The sequence below is a fragment of the Zalophus californianus genome, chromosome 13, assembly GCF_009762305.2.
Source record: "Zalophus californianus isolate mZalCal1 chromosome 13, mZalCal1.pri.v2, whole genome shotgun sequence".
Lineage (NCBI taxonomy): Eukaryota > Metazoa > Chordata > Mammalia > Carnivora > Otariidae > Zalophus > Zalophus californianus.
Window position 1 is genome coordinate 13594048 of NC_045607.1, and position 20847 is coordinate 13614894.

The following is a 20847-nucleotide window of genomic DNA, read 5'->3' on the forward strand; positions in this document are numbered from 1 at the left end:
ACTTTATGAACACCACCTCATTTAATCTTCCCAACAACTAATGACTGAGATAGAAATAACCTGTCACACAGCTGATAATAGCAAAACGGTAATGGGCTCTTTTTACCTCATCCTAGGCCCTCACCACTACAACCTCTATTATCTTCCTCTTCCACTAGTAGGGCAATGTCACAGTCTAAATCTGCATTGCAAATGTAGATCATAAAATTCTTTCCACACTCCCCTTAGAACTAGACACTGAACGCCCTGGTGTCAATGAGCTCTTTGTTCCTGAAAGGATCATAGGCTTTGGAAGAAGACAATGACATGCCAGAGCTTATCATGATCATGTACTGACTTCTTGCCTACCAAATGCAATGACCTGACTCACTAGGAAATCAATGCAACAAAACTAAAACTGAAAAAATGTTTACTTCTAGTAAACATTTTTGGGTACTCTGCAAAGATTTCCCTATCAAACACTAATATGAACAGCTGAAGCATATTCAGCTAATATCTGGATTAATGCCTGACAGGGTGTCAGTTGTCTTTTGTTAATACTGAAACATCTTAAATGTTTAAATTTAAATACTGATTTACCTTAAATCATTCTTAAATTCTCACCTTCAGTAAGCTGTTGTTCAAGGTCCTTAATCTCTTCAGTTTCTTTGGCAATTCTAGAAAGTATCTCATCCAAATGGCTTTCAAGTTGTTTGTACTGCTTGTTCATAATGTCAAGTTGTTGTTCTTTACCTCTTTTCTGAGCCTTCATATGGCACTGAATTGAAAAGAAAAAGAAATCAACAAAATCCTAAGTTCTTTAAACTCTTTTAAAAATAATAATAATGCGGGGCGCCTGGGTGGCTCAGTCAGTTAAGCGTCTGCCTTCGGTTCAGGTCATGGTCCCAGGGTCCTGGGATCGAGCCCCACATCGGGCTCCCTGCTCAGCAGGAAGCCTGCTTCTCCCTCTCCCACTCCCCTGGCTTGTGTTCCCTCTCTTGCTGTCTCTTTCTCTGTCAAAAAATTAATTTAAAAATCTTTAAAAAAAAAAATAATGCTTAACATTTCTAAAGGAAGAATGGAAAATAAAATGTAACAATTTGAGTCTGTGTCAGGCCCTGTGTTGTTTTCACACAGGTGGTTTTCATTTAAATCTCATGGTAACTTGATCTGGAAATCATCTCTACTTCCTAGATCTGAAAACTGAAAATCAAGGAGGTTAAATTTAAATGATTTTTCCAAGGGTACACCTACGAGGTAATGTAGCCAAGTTCAGTGGTCCTGGCGCTGCATGTGTCTTCTAACAAGGTCTCAAAAAGGTTAATTATATATACACATATCCATAGAAAATGACTATATTCCAAGATGTTAACAAGAGTTATATCTGGGGGGCTCCTGGGTGGCTCAGTGGGTTAAACGTCTGCCTTGGGCCCAGGCCATGATCCCAGGGTCCTGGGATGGAGCCCACTTCTCCCTCTCCCTCTGCCTGCCGCTCCCCCTGCTTGTGCTTTCTCTCTGTCAAATAAATAAATAAAATCTTTAAAAAAAATTTTTTAAAGAAATTATATCTGGGTAGAAGGATTTTTTTCTTTTTTATGAATATGTTTAATATTTAAAAAATTTTATAATAGTCATACCTTTTTAATCAAAAAAGCACGTAGTTTAAAAAAAGGTTTCTTAGGGATAAATGGACATGGAAGAAATACTTACTTGGAATTGAGGTTTATTTTCAATTCCTTATACAAAGAAACATTTTATTTTTCAGTTCGATAAACTGGGGGCTGAGAGAAACCTCCAAAACCATTCAGCCCAGTGATTCTCAAGATGGAGGGCCCTCTGGAGGCACACTCCTCTATTAGGACATATGCCCCTGGTAGAAAAACAGAGCTTTTCCATACTCACATACCCACTCACACCCTGACAGCCACGCATTTGGGAGCTACTGTAAACTGAAAAGACTAGATTATATTTTCAGGTGTGCTCAGGGGAAAAAACCTGAGAACCAACGGTCTAGTTTAACCCTTCCTTTTACATGTGAGGAAACTGAATCCCAGATCTACCAATGACCTGCCCAGGTCTTCTCAGAGGCAACTGTTCCTGTGGAGACAATTCCCTCTCACTCACACCCTCATGGCTCAAGTTTGCCCCCACAAGATCAGAGGAACAGAACAATAAACCAAGAGAGAATTATCAGGAGAAACAACTCCATCACAGTCAGAACCAACTCCAAGCTCTCAAGTCTAATACTCATTTTATTATAAAAGAATATTTTAGATGTTCTGCTGCCTCCAAAGACAAGAAAGAAAAGTCCCTTCATTTTTAAGGAACAAGTGAATAGCAGCCTGCTCAGAACGTTTTTGTTTTACTATTGTAAAACTTAATGGGGTTTTCAAAATTCTTCTTTCCCTGCCCTCCCCAAATACCCATCTGAAATCTTTCTGGGAAGGTAACTGCAGATAACAGCTTAAATTCTAAGTAAATTTAGGATTTTTATGGCTCACGAAAGAAAAAAAAAAGGCTGCCTTCATGTCTCTATTATCAAACCTTTAAAATTCACCATTAAAAATTCCACTGAAATCTCTTTCCACGCAGAACCAAAAAAAGGCTCAATATGCCAATGATTTGCATTAAGCACATGGGAACAAAAGTACATTCTGCGATTTTCATGACCATGGAGCTCACAAACGAGTTATAAAAACAGGAACTTACATCTCTGACTCCTCCTCCTTTCAAGTCTTTTGCACAAAGAGAGAGAAAATCATCATACCTTAACTTAAAATTTGTCCTGTTAAAACTGAGCCGTTGAGACAGGGAAATTGTGGGCGGGAGGGCTTTCTAAAGCTGTTTTCAAATTCACGTGCACTTCCCTCTCTGACAGCCACATTTTTGTAAGCGCCTCCGAGCCTCAGTAACTTCCCTGAGCTTCAAACCACATTCCTGGCAGAGAGTGAGCGGCAGCCCAGCTCGTCCAATCACGGGCAAGCTTTGAGGCAGGCCCCACCCCCCGTGCTTTAAATCACAACACAGGAAGCTCTCAAGGGCCAATCACGCACAACCTTTGCAACAGATTACTACAGGCTGATTGCCCACAGAGAACAGTTAGTTGCCTTTCGCTTCCACAGGGCATTGCCAGGTAGGGAAGAACAACAGAAATCTTCCTTTATTATGTGTGCTGCTGTGGTGTTTGTGCCTCTAGCTATGTACATTTTGTATAGGTAAAATGGGATTTGATTTTTAAATAGTACTTTTTCCTTTTGAAACCTTGTTAAATGCTTCTGTTTGTTGAAAACTTGACTGGTTTGGCTCTGAGCTAATTTTAAAAATAATTAATCTCTGTAGACCTTGAATTCTCTTGTGGGTAAAGGGTCACTGCCGTAGCACAGCGTGGGCTCAGCCTCTTCCTAAAAGGGTGAATTTAGGAAATCAGTCTTTTAAAATCACATTTTCATCTTCTGCAAATTAAAAAAAAAAATCACCAATCCTATGGATGCTGTGATGAAGTTCCTCACCAGTATATGCAAAAACCCCAACATGGAAGACTTCATTGGCACTTAATGTGTTTGTTCTCATCATATCTCAGAGTCACAATGTTTTCTAATCTCTCAAGCTTTTACTTTTAAATTCTATTTGCTATTCAGAAAGGCACTTTATCTGATTAGATAATAAAAGTTAACTGGATAAAATCTGTCTCCATCTATAGAAAAATATGCAGGATACCACACTTGATTCTTTCCCTTTTGCTAAAATGTTCACATGTTGTAGAATATGATGCCTAACAGGAGCCTAACATTAGCCAATAAGGTGATTTTGTGCAAACTAGAAAAAAATGCTCCCTCTGGGTGAACAAATTAAAGAGACACCCTCTGGTGCTTTGACTAAAGCTATAACCTTAAAAATGAACCATTAGTTGTTTTAACAATACCAAAAAGGAACCTTAAGTCGGGTTTGTATGTTTCATCCCCACTAACAGAGACTGCCTTTCAAAATGTGGATGCCATTCCTGCTTCTCATTTAACTCCTTTCTGTGTGTAATTCTTTATAGAAATCCATGAGGATTAGGCTCCCTTTCTACCAAGAATATCAAACTCATTTGTAAAAAGCAAACATACAATCTATGTTCTAATTAGACTCAGAGATCACAGTACTGGAGGGAGCAGCAAAGGAGCTTTGGGTTGTGCCTATACACTGGGTTCCTTCCTACCTTCCCAGATGCAAACGCTCATAAACATAGGGCTGGCCCCGGGGAATACAGATAGCAGTAGGATATAGTTCTTGTCCTTAGGAGCCCTACCTACATAGGATGGCAGACTTCCAAACAACTTAGTGCAATAAGGCAAGATATTACTGACCATATTACACATTACTTAAAATCTAATTTTTCATGTAACGAAAATTCTTTAAAGTAATCAAGTCCTCTTTTAGTTTCAATTTTAATACTTAGACTTAAGCTTTTGTTAGAAAAGACCTTATTTCTGTGAATGATAAGGTTACCTTCTGTCAAACTTAGCTGGCCTGCAAAAAAAAAATTTACCCATGATACATTATTGAAATGTTTAAAGGGATAACCAAGTAACTTGACCAGTATTTAAAGTAATGATAGTGCATTGTCCTTACCATGTTAAATTCTATGATTTCTCTTAAATCAGAGATTTTAAAGTTCTTTTAAAAAATAACATTATTCAAAGTATAGCAGTGAAATATGCAGGAAATATTTTTACTAATATTTTTACAAATATTGGGTAAAATGTAAGCCATTAGTAAGACTTCTCAGAGACAGAGACAAGAACCTAACTCCATCCTGCAGCCACCAGACCCCCTCTGGCCACATATTAGGAGGACACGCTCTAGAGAAATGTTTCCTTTTTAAGGACAAAACAAAACAATATGAAACAACAAATAACTTTAATGTAATATTTGCATAAAGGATTAAAGAAGAGGAAGAGAAAGGACTCTAAACCCCTTTCAGCTCTCTCATCTCACCACCTTGCTCTTAAGAAAACAAAGCAAGAAAAGAGAAAGGGTAAGAGGTTTGGACAGCACCATGGAGCAGGTTTCTTTTGATTTGAAATATAATGATATTCAACAGCCACTTAAAAAAAGTTAAGTGTACCATGCATCTATCATTCTACTGAAAGCTATCTCCTTCAAGCCTTAGGTTTTGTTTTCAACACAGAGATATATATACTTCTATATATAAGTATATATGTACATATGTTATGTATATACAGACATGTATATATAATACACATACAGATACATATGACATACACGCATACATAAACATATGTACTATTCAAATTTGTGCATCAAACTAAAAGACTTTCAGAAAGAACTCTGAGGCTAAAAATGAGGAGACATAATTTCTAGATGGAATGATATTCTAGTCCCTATAGAACAAGCCAAAATCTCTTCATTTACTTACATGTTTTGGGTCTCTGGAATCCGGGCTATCGATGGCTATTTGCAGGTCCTTGATTTCATTCTGCTTTTCAGCAATTTCTTGGCTTTGCTTTTCCATCTGCGTTTCTAGATCCACAGCTTCTTGGCGTAATTTATTGAGAAGCTGTATCCTACCACTCAACTGCTTGAAAAGAAGGTCTTTCTCCGATTCTGAAACCTAATCACCCCCCATACCCCAACACACAATTAACAGAGGATAGCAACAGTGATTTACAATTTTAAAGAAAACTTCTAAAATTTAAAAAGGTATTCGGTGCTCTACCAGTTTTTTTAATAAAAGTAAAACGTTAAAGTCATCTAGGCATTCCATTAATATTTTATACTTTTATGCTTATTACATGTAGAAAATCTTACTTTATAAAAGTTTATGAAAACTCATAAAAGCAGGTAAAAATGAAGTTGTCATTCCAGTATAAGCAACTTGTAAATTATTAACAATAACCATAATATTAATAGTCAACTTTATATAGCACTTACCCTTGTTATGAGCATGTCAAGCAAATTAATAGTGTAATGAAAATTTAGGCTTATATGTACTCATAAAATAACTTTTCAAGCACATTTTGTAAACATCCATTTATTTAAAAATTAGGTACATTATTTACATCTATCGATCTACCTATATAAGCTTTGGTCGACATTATTATAAAACACTTTTTTTAATTATTAAAATCATTCTTGATGGCTCCCTCTACCTCATCTCCCACTTTCAATCCATTTTTTTTAAGTTTTTATTTATTTAAGTAATCTTTACACCCCATGTGGGGCTTGAACTCATGACCCCAACATCAAGAGTCGAATGCTCCTCCAACTAAACCAGCCAGGCACCCCTCAATTCATTTTTTAAGTCTGATCAGTTCACCTGCCAAATTTTGCTGACAATCAGTTTATTTCCCTCCACATCCACCGTCACCCCCCTAGTTCAGGCCATTACCATCTCTTGCCTGTACTGAACAATAGCCCCATAGGAGATTCACCCATCTCCATTCTTTCTGTCTCCCTCACCCTATTTCACTCTCAGGCAGTAGCCAGAGTGACCTTATAAAAATACAAACAGGATCAGTCATTCTACTACCTAGTGTCCTTCAAAAGCTTCCCATTACCTTCAGACTAAAATTCAAATGCCTTACTCTCTACCATAGGACAGCCCATGAAGCCTGGCATAATCTTTGACTTCATCTTCCACACACTCTCCCTCCCTCGGCAGAGAAATCTTTAGTGTGTTTGCACCCACTGCCTGGAATACTCGATCACTGGCTCCTTCACATCCTTTGGGTTTCAGCCCAAATGTCACCACCTCAGAGAGGCCTTTATGGATCCACAATCTAAATTATATCCTTTTTATTGCCTTCCTATTTTTTTCCTACAACACACATGTTGTTTAACTATATTTCCTTTTTACTTTTTTAATGCTTGTTCATTGCCTATTTCCTGTCCATGTGGGAGGGAAATATACCTGTTTTATTCATCACTCAGGGTCCAGCCCAGTCAGGGACTAGCATATAGTAAGCTTCCAATAAACTTGAATCAATTTCTAGTTACTATATAATTTTAAAATCATAATATAGTGTATCTTTTGAAAGAATCTATAATTTGGACTTCACATTCTTGTTTTACCTACTATGGTATGAATGCAGTTACCAACATAATTTTGAAATACTGATTTTTAAAAGTTGCAAATAACTAAAACCTTTTACACACTTAAAAACTATCAAGATACTTCCTTTTTAAATACTCCCTATGCAATTACATCATGGGTTTGAGCTGTTTATTTCTTCATGACATCCTTCGGTAATTTCTGAGAGTGTAACACCTCCATCTTTTTGTTCACCATATTTTATATCATTTACATTTTTGCTGCTTGTGTTTGATAATGTGCATGTATAGTAAAGATGTCTTCTGACTCTTAATCTAGGTCCCAGGATCTTAAAGGTGGGTAGTGCTTAAGTAAATTAGAACCAATATAACAGGAAGCATCAACCTCCCTGGGTAAAGTAAACACTTTCATAATAGAGTAGACAGAACACCTCTTTTTACATAAACTATAAGTAATTTATTTCTATATGCTTTATAAAATGTTAATAGAATATCATCATGAATGGAAGGAAAGTGTAACTGGAAAATACTGGAGCCACAACTGATGCTGAAAACTGTTACTCCGTAATTAATTAGGCAGCACTGATTTAAAATTTGTTTAACATGGTTATGAAGGAAGAAAACACATTTCATTTTTTTCATTTCCTCCTGCATTGCTACTTGGCTTTTACGTACTTTTTTAAGTTGTATAGCTTCTTCCAGCTGTTTAAATTCTTCAGTAGCTTTTAAAATTTGTTGTTCTGCCTTTTCTATTTCATCATGTAGTTCTGATAGTCGAGTTTGTGCTGCAGATTTAAAAACCATGAACACAGACACACACAAGAAAAATCTTGAATTCTCAAATTTCTACCAGATTTTCACAATAACCTCCTCCTCCCAATTAAATTGTTGGTACAGATCACAGAAATTAAAAAAAAAGAAAAGTAATTTATGACAGTTTTCCACTCAGTTAATCTCTAGAATACTTTTTTGATATGCTATAGAACTATAATTGATCATTTTATTCATAAAATTCTTAACATAAAAGGGGCTTTACTTGATACATCCAACACTAAAGAACTCTTCTGAGAGAATAAGAATTTATTGGTAAATATGCATTTAGGTGTCACTAAGTTATAATTAGGTTCAAGCTATTACAAAAACTCTGTGTTAGAGGTTATTACTTTATGATAGGGCTTGGTATCAAGAAATTCACCACTGAACATTGTCTTCCAGCTGGGGGTGATCTCAAATCAATTACTCTCTATCTCAAATTTCCAATTTCTCTCCTTCTCTCCCTCCCTGCCTCCTATAAAACTATGAGACCCTTGAAGCTAGTCTACACATATATCTGATTTATTTCTGCTTTCCTCTTCCAGAACTTTGTATAGGGTGTATGAGATAGACAACTCAGTCTCTTTTCTCAACTCCTCTCCAAGCCAACCTTTCTACTGGCCTTCCATGTTTTCCATTTAGCTACCAACCAAGGGAAGATGAGCTGCTTCACTGGATTGGTGAAAGCCCCACAATGGGCCACAATTACTAGGGGGATACATAAACTCAGATCTGCTTTCTTCTTCCATATCCATGGAGCTCACTGGGTAAGCAGATTTAGAGTATGCCATTGGCAGGGTCTCTAAGAGCCCTCTTGGATTGACTTCTTCTTCTTTATGACTTGCCAGGAAGTGGTAAGATCCTTTCCATTAGATGTTTTGGGACAGGTTGGTAAGAGTCAGAAGCTGGTCTTAGGCCCAAGCCTAAGGAGGGTGCACTGATCCAGCTTATCCAAAGCACTGCTTTAGGTTTTGGCTACATGCATAATAATCAGTAAAGTGGTACTTGCTACAATTATGACCAATTATATCTTTAAATGTGCAGCTCCAACAGTGAGAAAGACCTGCGGGCACGTCAAGATTTAAGAATTCTTGGATCCTCTGGACATGCTGCCACCAAATTATTATCAAGAACCCCATTTTCAACCATAACAGGAATCATTAAAAAACGATTTGCTCAATGAATCACTACTTTTTTTTTAGGCTTTTCATGTAAATAACAAAATAAATACCTTCGGCATGTTTAATGAAAAGAATTATAAAACAAAATTTGCCTATATATTCAATCTTTTTATATTTTTAAAATAATTTAAAATAACTTTTGTTAACCTGCACTTATTTTTTTTTCTTTGTCTTCCAGTTGTATGTCCAGTGATGTATGGGCTCCCAAGTTCACATGCTCATTTCTGAGTTGTTCCCCTTCGTCTGGCTCCATCTTCTTGATCTTTACTGTCTGGGCATTTGCAATGATATAACTCTCTGTAGTGAACATATTTCTCTTGTATCTGGATTTGCCAATGTAAGGGCTTTCATCTGGGGTTTTATCAATTTCAACATACTAAAAGCAAAATAAGTAAATATTTATGGTTCAATAAGTAACTTCTAAGCAGCCAAGTGATATTATTCATTTTATTAGTGAAGAACGTATCACAGAATTGCCTAAATATTAATCCTACATGCCTAGAAGTTGAAGAATATATACCATTTTTTATCTTACTCTTAATCTACCAAAAAAGAACTAAAACAAAAAGTGGTCTCTAAGAATTCCTATCCCCAAAAAGTGGGGTTAGATTGGTTGATTAAAGAACTGCCTACAGTTTTGTGATTAATAGCACTGCTTAATCTCTCAAATCAGAAATTTAGGTGTTTTATTTTGGTTTCTTAGCTGATATGTAAGGAAAATCTCAGTCTAATAAATTTTAGTAATTGATTTTTTTTATGAACTATTGGTTGGAATCACACAGATTCTCTTGGGGTTTTTTACCTCTTTTGGATGCTGCTCTAACATACTGAACCAAAAAATTCACTGATTCAACCACAATGTTTACTCTGCTGATGCCCTCATAACAAGAAAGTGGAATGGTTACTGATAAAGTCTCTTAAACATTTTTATCATCCACCTTACCCCACTCCACTCTCTGTTGGCTTTAACTTTGGATTACTAAAATGTTAAACTCTAAGTAAATAAATAAATAAAAGTTAGGGGCGCCTGGGTGGCTCAGTTGGTTAAACCACTGCCTTCAGCTCAGGTCATGATCCCAGGGTCCTGGGATCGAGCCCCACATCGGGCTCCCTGCTCATGCAGGAAGCCTGCTTCTCCCTCTGCCTGCCGCTCCCCCGCTTGTGCTCTCTCCCTCTCTCTCTCTCGCTCTCTCTCTCTGTATGTCAAATAAATTTAAAAAATCTTAAAATAAATAAATAAATAAATAAATGTTAAACTCACCTCTGATGGGTAATAATTTAGTGGCTCAAATTTGGCATCAATTTTATAAAAGGCCAATTCCTGTTCCATCTCATACTGTTTCTGACATGCTCGCATTAGTTCCATGGTCTTCTGTTTTAGCTACAGCCCCAAGTTGATATGAAACACATATAGTGTCAGTAAGTTAGTATAAAGGTACAATGGCACGGCAAGTTCCCATCATAACTAATAATTAGATTGTTTTAAACCCCACAGCAAATAGCAGAACATTCACAGTATTTTACCTTCATTCTAAAGTATTATAAAGAATGCAATATAAAATTATCACTTCATAAAAGATCACATAAAAGACCTTTGAAGTTTATATGCTATTTCAGGATACAAGGAATAAAGATTTAAAAAATCATTTAAATTTGCTTTATCCAAACATGAAAGTAATTCTGTATCCATTATTTTTAAGTATACTATTAAGTATCTGCTTCCTGATTTTTCAATAATTAACACTAATTTACTTAACTTACTCTGCAATGTTAATGATAGCTTCAAATTATGGATAGAGATGATATTTGGGATTAATTACAAAGGAATCACAAGAAGGAGTGAGAAGGATGAAAATAAGAGGTTGGTTTTAACTGTACTTGTTGCTGTAGTATCCCAGTGTTCTGAACAGTATTTTTGTAATAGAGGATAAAGGATGTGAATAAGGTCAATCAGATCCCAATATATAATATTAAATTTTTAATAAAGTAATTCTACTATAATTACAACTTTTTACTTATTCTTAAAAATTTTTGGAGCTAGAAGAAAAGAGATCATCCAATTTAATTATTTGAATTACAAATAAAGAAATTAAGTCCTAGATCGGTGAACTGTCTTGTCAAAAGTTACATATTAGATTAGTGGCAGAAGCTAAATATTTTATTAACTACCACTATCAGCCACCTTCCTACTGAACCAATCCTGTGAGTTCATTTCAAAGGTCCACTAAGTGATTTTCACCTTTTTTTTTTGACAGCGTCAGATAGTAGATACCAGACAAAAAACATGCAGAAAATTTTCATTAATATGAAAATGCAAGCTGAAGAGAATAAAACATAAACAAACATGAACATTTTACAAGGCCCAGAAACTCAAAGTCGTGCAGTTTAGCTTACAGTCATCTCCTGATTATCCGTCCAAGTGGAAGTAATGCTAACCTGAATGACAGGTAATCTTGATCAAGTACTCACATATGCCAGAACGTGTGCTATCTCATTGACTCCTAACAGCTATCCTATGAAATGGTAAAAGCTGCACCAGGAGGTTAAATAACTTGCCCAGTTACAGAGCTCATAGTGAAAAGGCAGAGTTCAATTACAAGTCTCCTGATTTCAAATCTAACACTTCATCTATTATACGATGCTGCCTTTGATGTCCTGCTGCAGGGTGTCCAGCACACTACCCACACTGATGCTTTCACTGAATGCTCTTAAGTCCCTGAATCTCAAGAAAGCAACTCATAATCAACAGCATCAACTAATCTCGGGTTTCTCTCCCCAAAGATCATTGGCAGTAGGGCCAAACAAAGGCAAATGCGACTGGAACCATGGACAACGTATGGCTTGGTCTCTGCAGGCAAATAATATATACTCTGTGCATTTTTATATTACCTTTGTGTCTTTTTAGTACTAGCCTTAGCATTTAGTAAGCATTCAATAAATGTCTGCTGAAGAAATGCAAAAATGAGAGCTAATTAGGAGTCAAAGGACCTGGAAAGCAGGCTACTTACAGTATTAGCTGTGGATAATCAAGAGTTGACTGCAGTTAACATATTTACCGGTAAGAAACATGATACAAATTCTTTCCCTCACATTCAAATACACTGTCCTATGTACACAACCATTAAAAAAATTACACATACACACACAAGCACATTTCTTGAGAAGGCAAGCCAGTTTCAAAACTTAAGATGTACATAGCATATTAATACAAGTTATCATGCAAACCATGAAAAACATAGTGTGCAATTCAGCCCTGAAGGAACTACCTTTAAGGAAGAATAAAGAATCGGCAGAAAATGATCTGCAAGAAACCAAGACAAGGGCTAAAAGGAGAAAAAAGCAAACAGAGGCCATCACCTGGAGAACTTTGGAGAGTTAAGCTGTAGTAATAGAAGGTGCTCTTTACTGACAACTTACCTTAGGAAGATAATGTTACTAGAACCTGCACCATTCTTATATGGACACACATTTTATCATCATTCTATGTTATAGATTTACCACCTTCCATTACTTAGCTTAATTCAATTCAAATTGTTTTCATATTCATGACCTTATTTAGTCCTCACAACTCTGTGAGGCTGGCAGGACAGGTAATTCATCCTCATATTAAAAATGAGGACACTGAAGAACAGGAGTTCAATAACTTGCAAAAAGACAAGAGTAATATTAACATTAAAGTTAATTAAATTAATATCTGTTGGTGGGAGAAGAGGGGGACTATTATAGTTAAATGGCACCAGAAGTTTTACTTTAATGTTACTACGTTTCTTTTATAGGTTAAATGACCTACTATGTGAAGAGTTACTTTATGAAACTGGAAAGCATTATATAACTGTAGATGATATTATCACCAGATATTCTGCAGAAGATAATGGAAAATATTTTTCATTTGTCAGTTCTTAGAATAAGATCCAGAATTCTTTTTGAAACACAGAATAGTCTTTTGGAGTACTGAAAAAACAGGTGAAACAACATGAATTTAAAAAATGAGGGGTGCTGGAGGGGAGGGGGTTGGGAGGATGGGGTAACTGGGTGATGGACCTTAAGGAGGGCACAGGGATGTAATGAGCACTGGGTGTTATCCAAGACTGATGAATCATTGAACTCTACCTCTGAAACTAATAATATATGTTAATTAATTGAATTTAAATAAAAAATAGCCTGTTGATTTAAAAAAAGAAATTTAAAGACTATAAAATAGCTAATAAATACATATGCAATACTAACTCTCCAACAACTAAAAAAAAGTGAAATTAAAGCAATGAGAGTCCACTTTTTTCCTATTTATAAGTTCAGGATAATAATTTCAAGTAGGGAATTGGGTTCTTTCACACACTGCTGTAGAAGCATAAAGCAGGTATATGCTTTTAGTATCTACCAAAATTTAAAATGCAAATTACACAGTAATTCACTTGTAGTGATTTCTTAAAATTATTATTTTTTTTAGTAACCTCTACCCCCAATGTGGGGCTTGAACTCATGAACCTGAGACTGAGAGTCACATGCTCTACTGACTGAGCCAGACAGGCACCCCAACCTGTAGTGATTTATACCAAGGAATTACTATTATGAATGTATAAGTACATATTTACAAAGATTTTCTCTGTAGTATTGTTTCTAATAAAAAAATGGAAGCAACCTAAATATTCATCAATAAGAGTAGGTTAAATAAATTATTGTGTATCCATATAATGCAACACAATATAGACTTTGAAAAAAATAAAAAAGACTTATATGTGTGTATATGTGTGTGTGCAGTGTGTGGGTATGTTTTTTAACTTGGAGAGCTATGATATATACACTGCTTTGTAAAAAAATAAGATGCAGAATTAAAAAATATAGTAAGGTTCTTTTTTATCGCAAAATATTTGAAGGTACATATATTTAATTACATATATATTATATAACTATATGCGTACATTTAAGCATAGAAAACTTTTAAAAAGGATTATATACACCCAGAGAATAGGGAAGGGAAAGAGTGAGACCTTCATTTTCTACTGTATACATTTGTATTGTCTAAATTTGTTATGATAAATATATACTAACTTCATATGTCAATGTTTTTAAATGGTTAATGATAAAAATAACAATGACATAAAGAAGAGCAATGTCTTCTAACCAAAAATAGTTACTGAAAATAAACCCAGCAAAAACTGTTGACAATTTATAAAACATTTATTCACAGCACAAACATATCAACATTGTAAGTAGAAAAAAGAATATTAGCAACTATAATAATGCATAAATTTGGGATAGTGCAAAGTCAAAAGATGCAACATTTTGCCCAGGTTTTCTTTTTCCTTTTTTAAGATTTTATTTATTTATTTGACAGAGAGAGAGCACAAGCAGGGGGAGCAGGAGAGGGAGAAGCAGGCTCCCCGCTGAGCAGGGAGCCCCATGCAGGGCTCGATTCCAGGGTCCTGGGATCACGACCTGAGCTAAAGGCAGACGCTCAACGGACTGAGCCACCCAGGCACCCCTTGCCCAGGATTTCAATGAGCTAACTAACATGTACCAGGGAGTCCGCATATAGAAATTGTGTTTTTTTATCTTAGTAATAAAAGATGGATTCTATGTTATAAAAAAGATCAGTAACTCAGGAAAATTTATTAAATGTTCACAAATAACAATACCATAGTAAGTACTGTTTTTTATATTTGTATTTTCTTTTACTTTAAGTTTTACTTATTTTTTTAAGTAGGCAGACACCCAACATGGGGCTTGAACTCAAGATCAAGAGTTGTACACTCCACCAACTGAGCCAGCCAGGTGCCTCTATACTTGTATTTTACAAACAAATGTTAAGTGGTGGCTGCTAAAATAAAACTGATTGTCACGTAAGTTTCCAATGATTTAATTAATCATCATTATGGAATTATGGAATAGAGAGCAACAGATGTATAATATGAAACTACTGATAATTATCAGATTATTAACATCATATATAATATGCCTTCAGAATAAGGCTGACATATTTGAAAACTACCTGCAAGTAAGAGGCATATGAAGAAACCCAAAAATGCTCTGAATAGTTAACTGACAGAGCTGGGGAAGATGCCCTGTCTTTCATCATGTACCCCAGGTATAAATCATCTTTTTCCTCAGGCAAAGAAGAGCTCAAGAAAGAGGTAGTCAAGTATTCAGATTTCAAGTAACAATTTCCATCTCTACACAGAGAAGGAAACACTTTTTCCTTGCTAAAAAACAAAAGTGCTTAAGCAGAATTCTTGTCAACAAAGCAAGTCATTCAAGCCAGAATGCCCATCTTGAAAGGGAGGTGCAAAAAGAAAGAGAACTATCTAGGATATCATTAGTTATATGAGAAATCAAATTCTCTTAAGTTATGCACAGATCAGAAAAAGAATTGTCAAAAGAAAAAAAAAAAAGAAGAGAGTAGCAATAGCTACTTTTTCCTTCAAGGAAAGTAACCTAATTATTTTACAGAATCAGATTCTCTGGGTTGAAAAGGCCTTTCAAGGTCATTTAGTCCATCTCCCTAGCTAATGTCTTTTATCTTTTCTCTAAGCCCTGAGCATATATGCCTGTTTCAGTGACAGCAACTCCATTCCAGAGTTACCACATTTTGTCTTAGGACAGTTATTAGAAAGTTCTTCTTTTTTTTTTCTTCTGGAGAGAAAGCGAGAGAGCACATGCACATGCACAAGCCGGAGGTGGGAGAGGGTGGTGGGTTAAGGGAGGAGGGGTCAGAGAGAGAATCCTAAGCAGGCTCCATGCTGGGCGTGGAGCTCCATCTCATGATCTTGAGATCATGACCTGAGCCGAAATCAAGAGTAAGATGCTCAACTGACAGAACCACCCAGGTGCCCCTAGAAATTTCTTCGTTATTACTAAATGAAAAATTTTGTTATAATTCTATTTGCCATTTCTTAATTTTATCTCATGGGATACTGGTCAGTAACTTTGGTCCCTCTCCATGAAACAGTCCTTTGACTCTCTGAAGATAATCGTCATAGCTCACTAGATCTCTCTTCTCCAGCTTGGACACCCCTGTTGCTTTGGCCACTCCTCACAGGGCGTGGTCTTGAGGCCTCTGAAGTCTCTGGGTCTGGCACCTTCTGATTATAAGCTATCTAATCTGTCTAAATCTCTTTTAAAATATCTTTTCTTCCTACTTCAACCATAACGCCAAATTATATAAAATTTAAACATTACAGATATGCATAAATGGCAATTTGAAAGTGCTTTATAATTCCACTCCCCAGAAATAACTACTGTCAAGAGTTTGGTGCATATCTACTATTTTCCCCTACATATACTTATACTATTATATATACTACCTATATAGCATCATACTTGATATACGGTTTCATAGCTTGCTTTTTTCATTAGCAATATGGATTAGACATACCTCCATATCAGGACATACAGCTCCACCTCATTTTAATAGTAACACAATTATTCTACCAGATGGATATCCACCAAGGGACATTTCAGCTATTTTCAATATTTTACTAATATAAACAATATTGTAGTGAATGTCCATGTATGTATGTGTATATGGGTAGATACATAATATCTTTATACATCATTGCTACAATTTCCACAAAATGTATTAGAAATGTATATCATATATAACTATTATATATTAAATAAGTATATATAATAATTCTAATATATAGAACATAAAATATGTCCCTTTAAATTTGGATAATTTTGCCAATTTGCCGTCTAAAAGTTTTTGCCCAATATACAGTCTCATCAACAATGTTGTTGTTAAAAATAAAATACAAACATCTAGGGGCAGTCTGACCAACTCCTCAGTGTGGGGCTCCACTGTCCTCCTTTATTTTGGATACCATACTTCACATAATGCAGTGAAGATAGTATTCGTCCTTTGGGGACCCATGTCATGCAGTGCACGGTCAACTACAATTTGTAGAAACTTCTGCACAAATTTCTGTTAAACCACATCTTCCCCATTCTATGGTCAAAAAGTTTTGTTTTTAGACCCAAGGATAAAGAATTCTCTATTTCAAGAGAATATAGTCAGAGCAATGTAAAACACAGGCTTACCAATTCATTTTTTGTGTTCAGGTTACTCTCCATCTCTTCATAGCTCTGTTTTTGTAACCTGGCCTCCTCTTTCAGTGATTTGTTCAATTTATCTTGACTTTTAATTTCCTCAAGGAACCTTGTCTGCTCACTCCTAAGCTCTTCAGTTTCCATTATCTTCTTCTCCAGATCCCTTTCCAGTCTTTCTACCTCGTCTGCCAACACAAATTGAATAGTTTATTAATAGTTATATTTTCTACTTAAAGAAAGGTAAGAATATTTCTCAGATAATAGCAAAAGAAGTCTTAGAATAATATAAATACAATTCTACTTTGAAAACTATTCACTATGGTTTTGGGGGAAAAAAAGACAATCTTGAGCGAGCAAGTGACTTATATCAAAAAGTGAGAATGCATTATCATTTGGATAGCAATTTTAAAAGTTAACAAATTACAGGGCAACTGGGTGGCTCAGTCTATTAAGCATCTGACTCTTGGTTTCAGCTCAGGTCGTGATCTCAGGGTTGTGAGATCTGGCCTGGTATCAGGCTCCACATACAGTGGGGAGTCTGCTTGAAGATTCTCTCCCTCTGCATCTACCCCCCCGCCCACCGCTCTCTAGCACTCTCTCTCTCTCAAGTAAATAAATAAATCTTAAAAAGAAAAAAGATAATACTTTACTTCCAAGTATTTCATTCAATTAGCATGTTGGTAAATGAGGTTTTTTCCAGGTCTCCTATTAAAAAACATGTACTATTAGGCGCCCGGGTGGCTCAGTTGGTTAAGCGACTGCCTTTGGCTCAGGTCATGGTCCTGCAGTCCCTGGATCGAGTCCCGCATCGGGCTCCCTGCTTAGCAGGGAGTCTGCTTCTCCCTCTGACCCTCCCCCCTCTCGTGTGCTCTCTCTCTCTCATTCTCTCTCTCTCAAATAAATAAAATCTTTAAAAAAAATGTACTATTTTATCTGATATTAGTAACTACACTTTCAAGGATGCTGCAAGTAGGCTTGCAAAATATTCTGTGATCTTAAAAATCCTTCAAAGGCTTCCTACTATGGATAGGATAGCATCCAAAACTTATATGAAGAACTCACACAGATCTTCATGATTTGGTCCCAAACTCCCTCTCCAGCCTTATTTTCAAGTACACCCACTGCAGCCTTTCTGAAGTGACTCCATTTCTTGAGATTTGTGATGCTTCTTCTTACCTGCAAGCTTTTTTTTTTTTTTTTAAGATTTTATTTGTTTTAGAGAGAGAGAGAGAGAGGGAAGGGCAGAGGGGTAGGGAGAAGGATTAGCAGACTCCCTGTTGAGCACAGAGCCACACATGGGGCTCGGTCTCACAATCCTGAGATCACTACCTGAGCCAAAGCCAAGAGTCAGATGCTTAACCATCTGAGCCACCCAGGTACCCCATCCTACAGGCTTTTATTCACACCTCTGTCTGGAACTTTCTTCCTCTATCTCCTACTGGCCTATTTTGTACCCTCCACATCTTAGTTTTGAAAAATATTTTGAGAAGCCTGCCCTGACTCTATCCTCTCCCCAGGTGAGATGCTTCCCAGGGATGCTCTCAGGTCACCCTGTACCTCTGCTGTGTCCTTCATTGCACAACGAGTTATAAAATGTGATCAAATGTCTATGCATCTGCCTTTCCCACTAAAGCTTTGTAAAAGCAGAAACTGCATCTGTCTGGCTCACCACTGGATCCCAAGGGCCTTAAAGGCTCCGAGTTAATATTCAGAGTCATAAATAAGCCTAGGTAATTTATTTTTTTTTAAAGATTTTATTTATTTATTTATTTGAGAGAGAGAATGAGAGAGAGAGAGCATGAGAGGGGGGAGGGTCAGAGGGAGAAGCAGACTCCCTGCTGAGCAGGGAGCCCGATGTGGGACTCGATCCCGGGACTCCGGGATCATGACCTGAGCCGAAGGCAGTCGCTTAACCAACTGAGCCACCAGGTGCCCATAAGCCTAGGTAATTTAAACATTTCCCCCAAAAGTGTATTTGTATGAGGACTTTCCTATGCATTATTTATATTTTTAAAGATTCCAAAACATAAACTCAGGGTAACAAATACTGAGTTAGGGGATCCAAACTAATAAAAATTTACCCTATTTCTCAAGGATTGTATCAAACCATATGAAACTGCTGTTTTTGTAAGCCAAAATGGACTAACATCAATTTCAAATGGTTGAACCTACAGACTCATTTCCTAATGCTCTAAAATAGTTAATTCATACCTTCCTCTTTCTCTTCAAACCTCCCATACTCCTTCCATTTTCTTTCTCAGCTGATGATCTCCTATTTCACTGAGAAAAGAGACACCACCCAAGGGAACTTCCTCATTTTCTCACCACCAAAGCCACAAAACTACCCACATCTGCACACACCTTTGCTCCCTTCTGATAAAGTATCCCTCATATCAAGAGACAATCTTTCCTCTTTTTCTCTGATCTCATCTTGTCTTTTCAAGGACCATAAGAATTGAGCCATGATGGTCTCTCCACTCCACCCTCAAATACACTCTTCCTTTCTTCAGTTACTAGCTTTGAGGTTTATTGCATTTGCTTCTGTCCATTTCCTGGTCTGGAAGCTACTGGTGAATTTTTTAACTTAAACTCTACTCTTTTTAAAAATCCCTTTATTAGATACTAGGAGAGAGAAATTGTGGGAGGAAATTTCAAACCTTCACCCAAATGTGTCCCTTCCATTCGCTCTGGATCTATAATCTAGCATTTGTTCCAACCACTCCTTAACCATGCCGGTCAAGACCATCATGTACAGTCAGTCTAAAGCACTTCTCTGTGCTCATCTTACTTTTTCTTTATGTCTGCAACATTCAACCTAGCTGACCACTTCCTCTTGTGAAATCTTCTTGGGGCTTTTGCAACCCACTATTTCCTGGGTTTCCCCTTACATGGCCTCTCTTTCTCGGTCTCCTTAGATGGCTCACCTTGCTCTTCTCGACCCCTGCCTGAGTGAGTCAATCAATTCCAGTGGGATTAAGCATAATTGTTATGCTGACAACCCCCACATTTATATCTCTTTGAACTCCAGATTCACATTTCTAACCCTCTTCTTGGTTATCTCACAGACATTCAAACTCAGTATTCTAAAGTCTCCCTTGTGTATACATTATATCACCAATCCAACCACTTACTCAAGCCAGAAGCCTGGGAATTACCCCATTCATTAGAAAGTATTGCTGATTCTACCTCCCAAACTGATCTATTCCACATGCACCACCTAAATACAGGCCACCAACACTTCTAGCCTGGCTTACCGCGACAGCCTCTGGACATGTCCCTTTATCTCCATTTGCCCTGCTCCAAATCATTCTCCATCCTGCATTAAAAATAATCTTTAAAAAATTTTTTAAAAATATTTATTTATTTATTTGAGAGAGAGAATGGGAGAGAGAGCAGGAGATGGGGGAAGATCAGAGGGAGAAGCAGACTCCCTGCTGAGCAGGGAGCCCAGTGCGGGACTTGATCCTGGGACTCCAGGATCATGACCTGAGCCAAAGGCAGTCGCTTAACAAACTGAGCCACCCAGGCGCCCCTCTTTTAAAAAAAAATTTAATTCCAGTATACTTAACATACAGTGTTATATTAGTTTCAGGGATACAATTCAATACAGTGATTGAATTCTATGCATTACTCAGTGTTCATCAGGATAAGTGTACTCTAAAAATAATCTTCTTAATATAAAGTGGATCATGTCCCACTGCTGCCTAAAACTTCTCATATGCTTCTTACTGCACCTGAAATAAAATCCAAACCCCAAGGCCCTGTGTCATCT

The 20847-nt window shown here is 36.7% G+C and overlaps 1 protein-coding gene and 1 long non-coding RNA gene across 7 annotated transcripts in view; one reads left to right on the forward strand and one right to left on the reverse strand.

Moving 5' to 3' along the window:
• CNTRL (centriolin) overlaps window positions 1–20847 on the reverse strand; it is an 87696-nt gene that overhangs the window by 48399 nt on the left and 18450 nt on the right. For 5 of the 6 annotated variants that reach the window (XR_003523860.2, XR_003523859.2, XR_004819552.1 and 2 more), the window contains exons 7-12: window positions 17067–17260; window positions 10291–10410; window positions 9177–9405; window positions 7711–7820; window positions 5402–5596; window positions 604–757 (exon numbers count right to left, since the gene is read on the reverse strand). Coding sequence is in view for 2 of the 6 variants with exons in the window: in XM_027616751.2 (XP_027472552.1) it covers window positions 604–757; window positions 5402–5596; window positions 7711–7820; window positions 9177–9405; window positions 10291–10410; window positions 17067–17260 (1002 nt within the window). In the remaining 4 variants the exon portion in view is untranslated. Of the gene's footprint in view, window positions 1–603; window positions 758–2746; window positions 2885–5401; window positions 5597–7710; window positions 7821–9176; window positions 9406–10290; window positions 10411–17066; window positions 17261–20847 lie in introns of those variants that run through there. The other variant, XR_003523861.1, reaches the window with a different exon arrangement.
• On the forward strand, window positions 3045–9322 carry LOC113935031. Its single transcript, XR_003523862.1, has 3 exons — window positions 3045–3112; window positions 8394–8615; window positions 9208–9322. It is a non-coding gene; the product is annotated as an uncharacterized LOC113935031 (long non-coding RNA).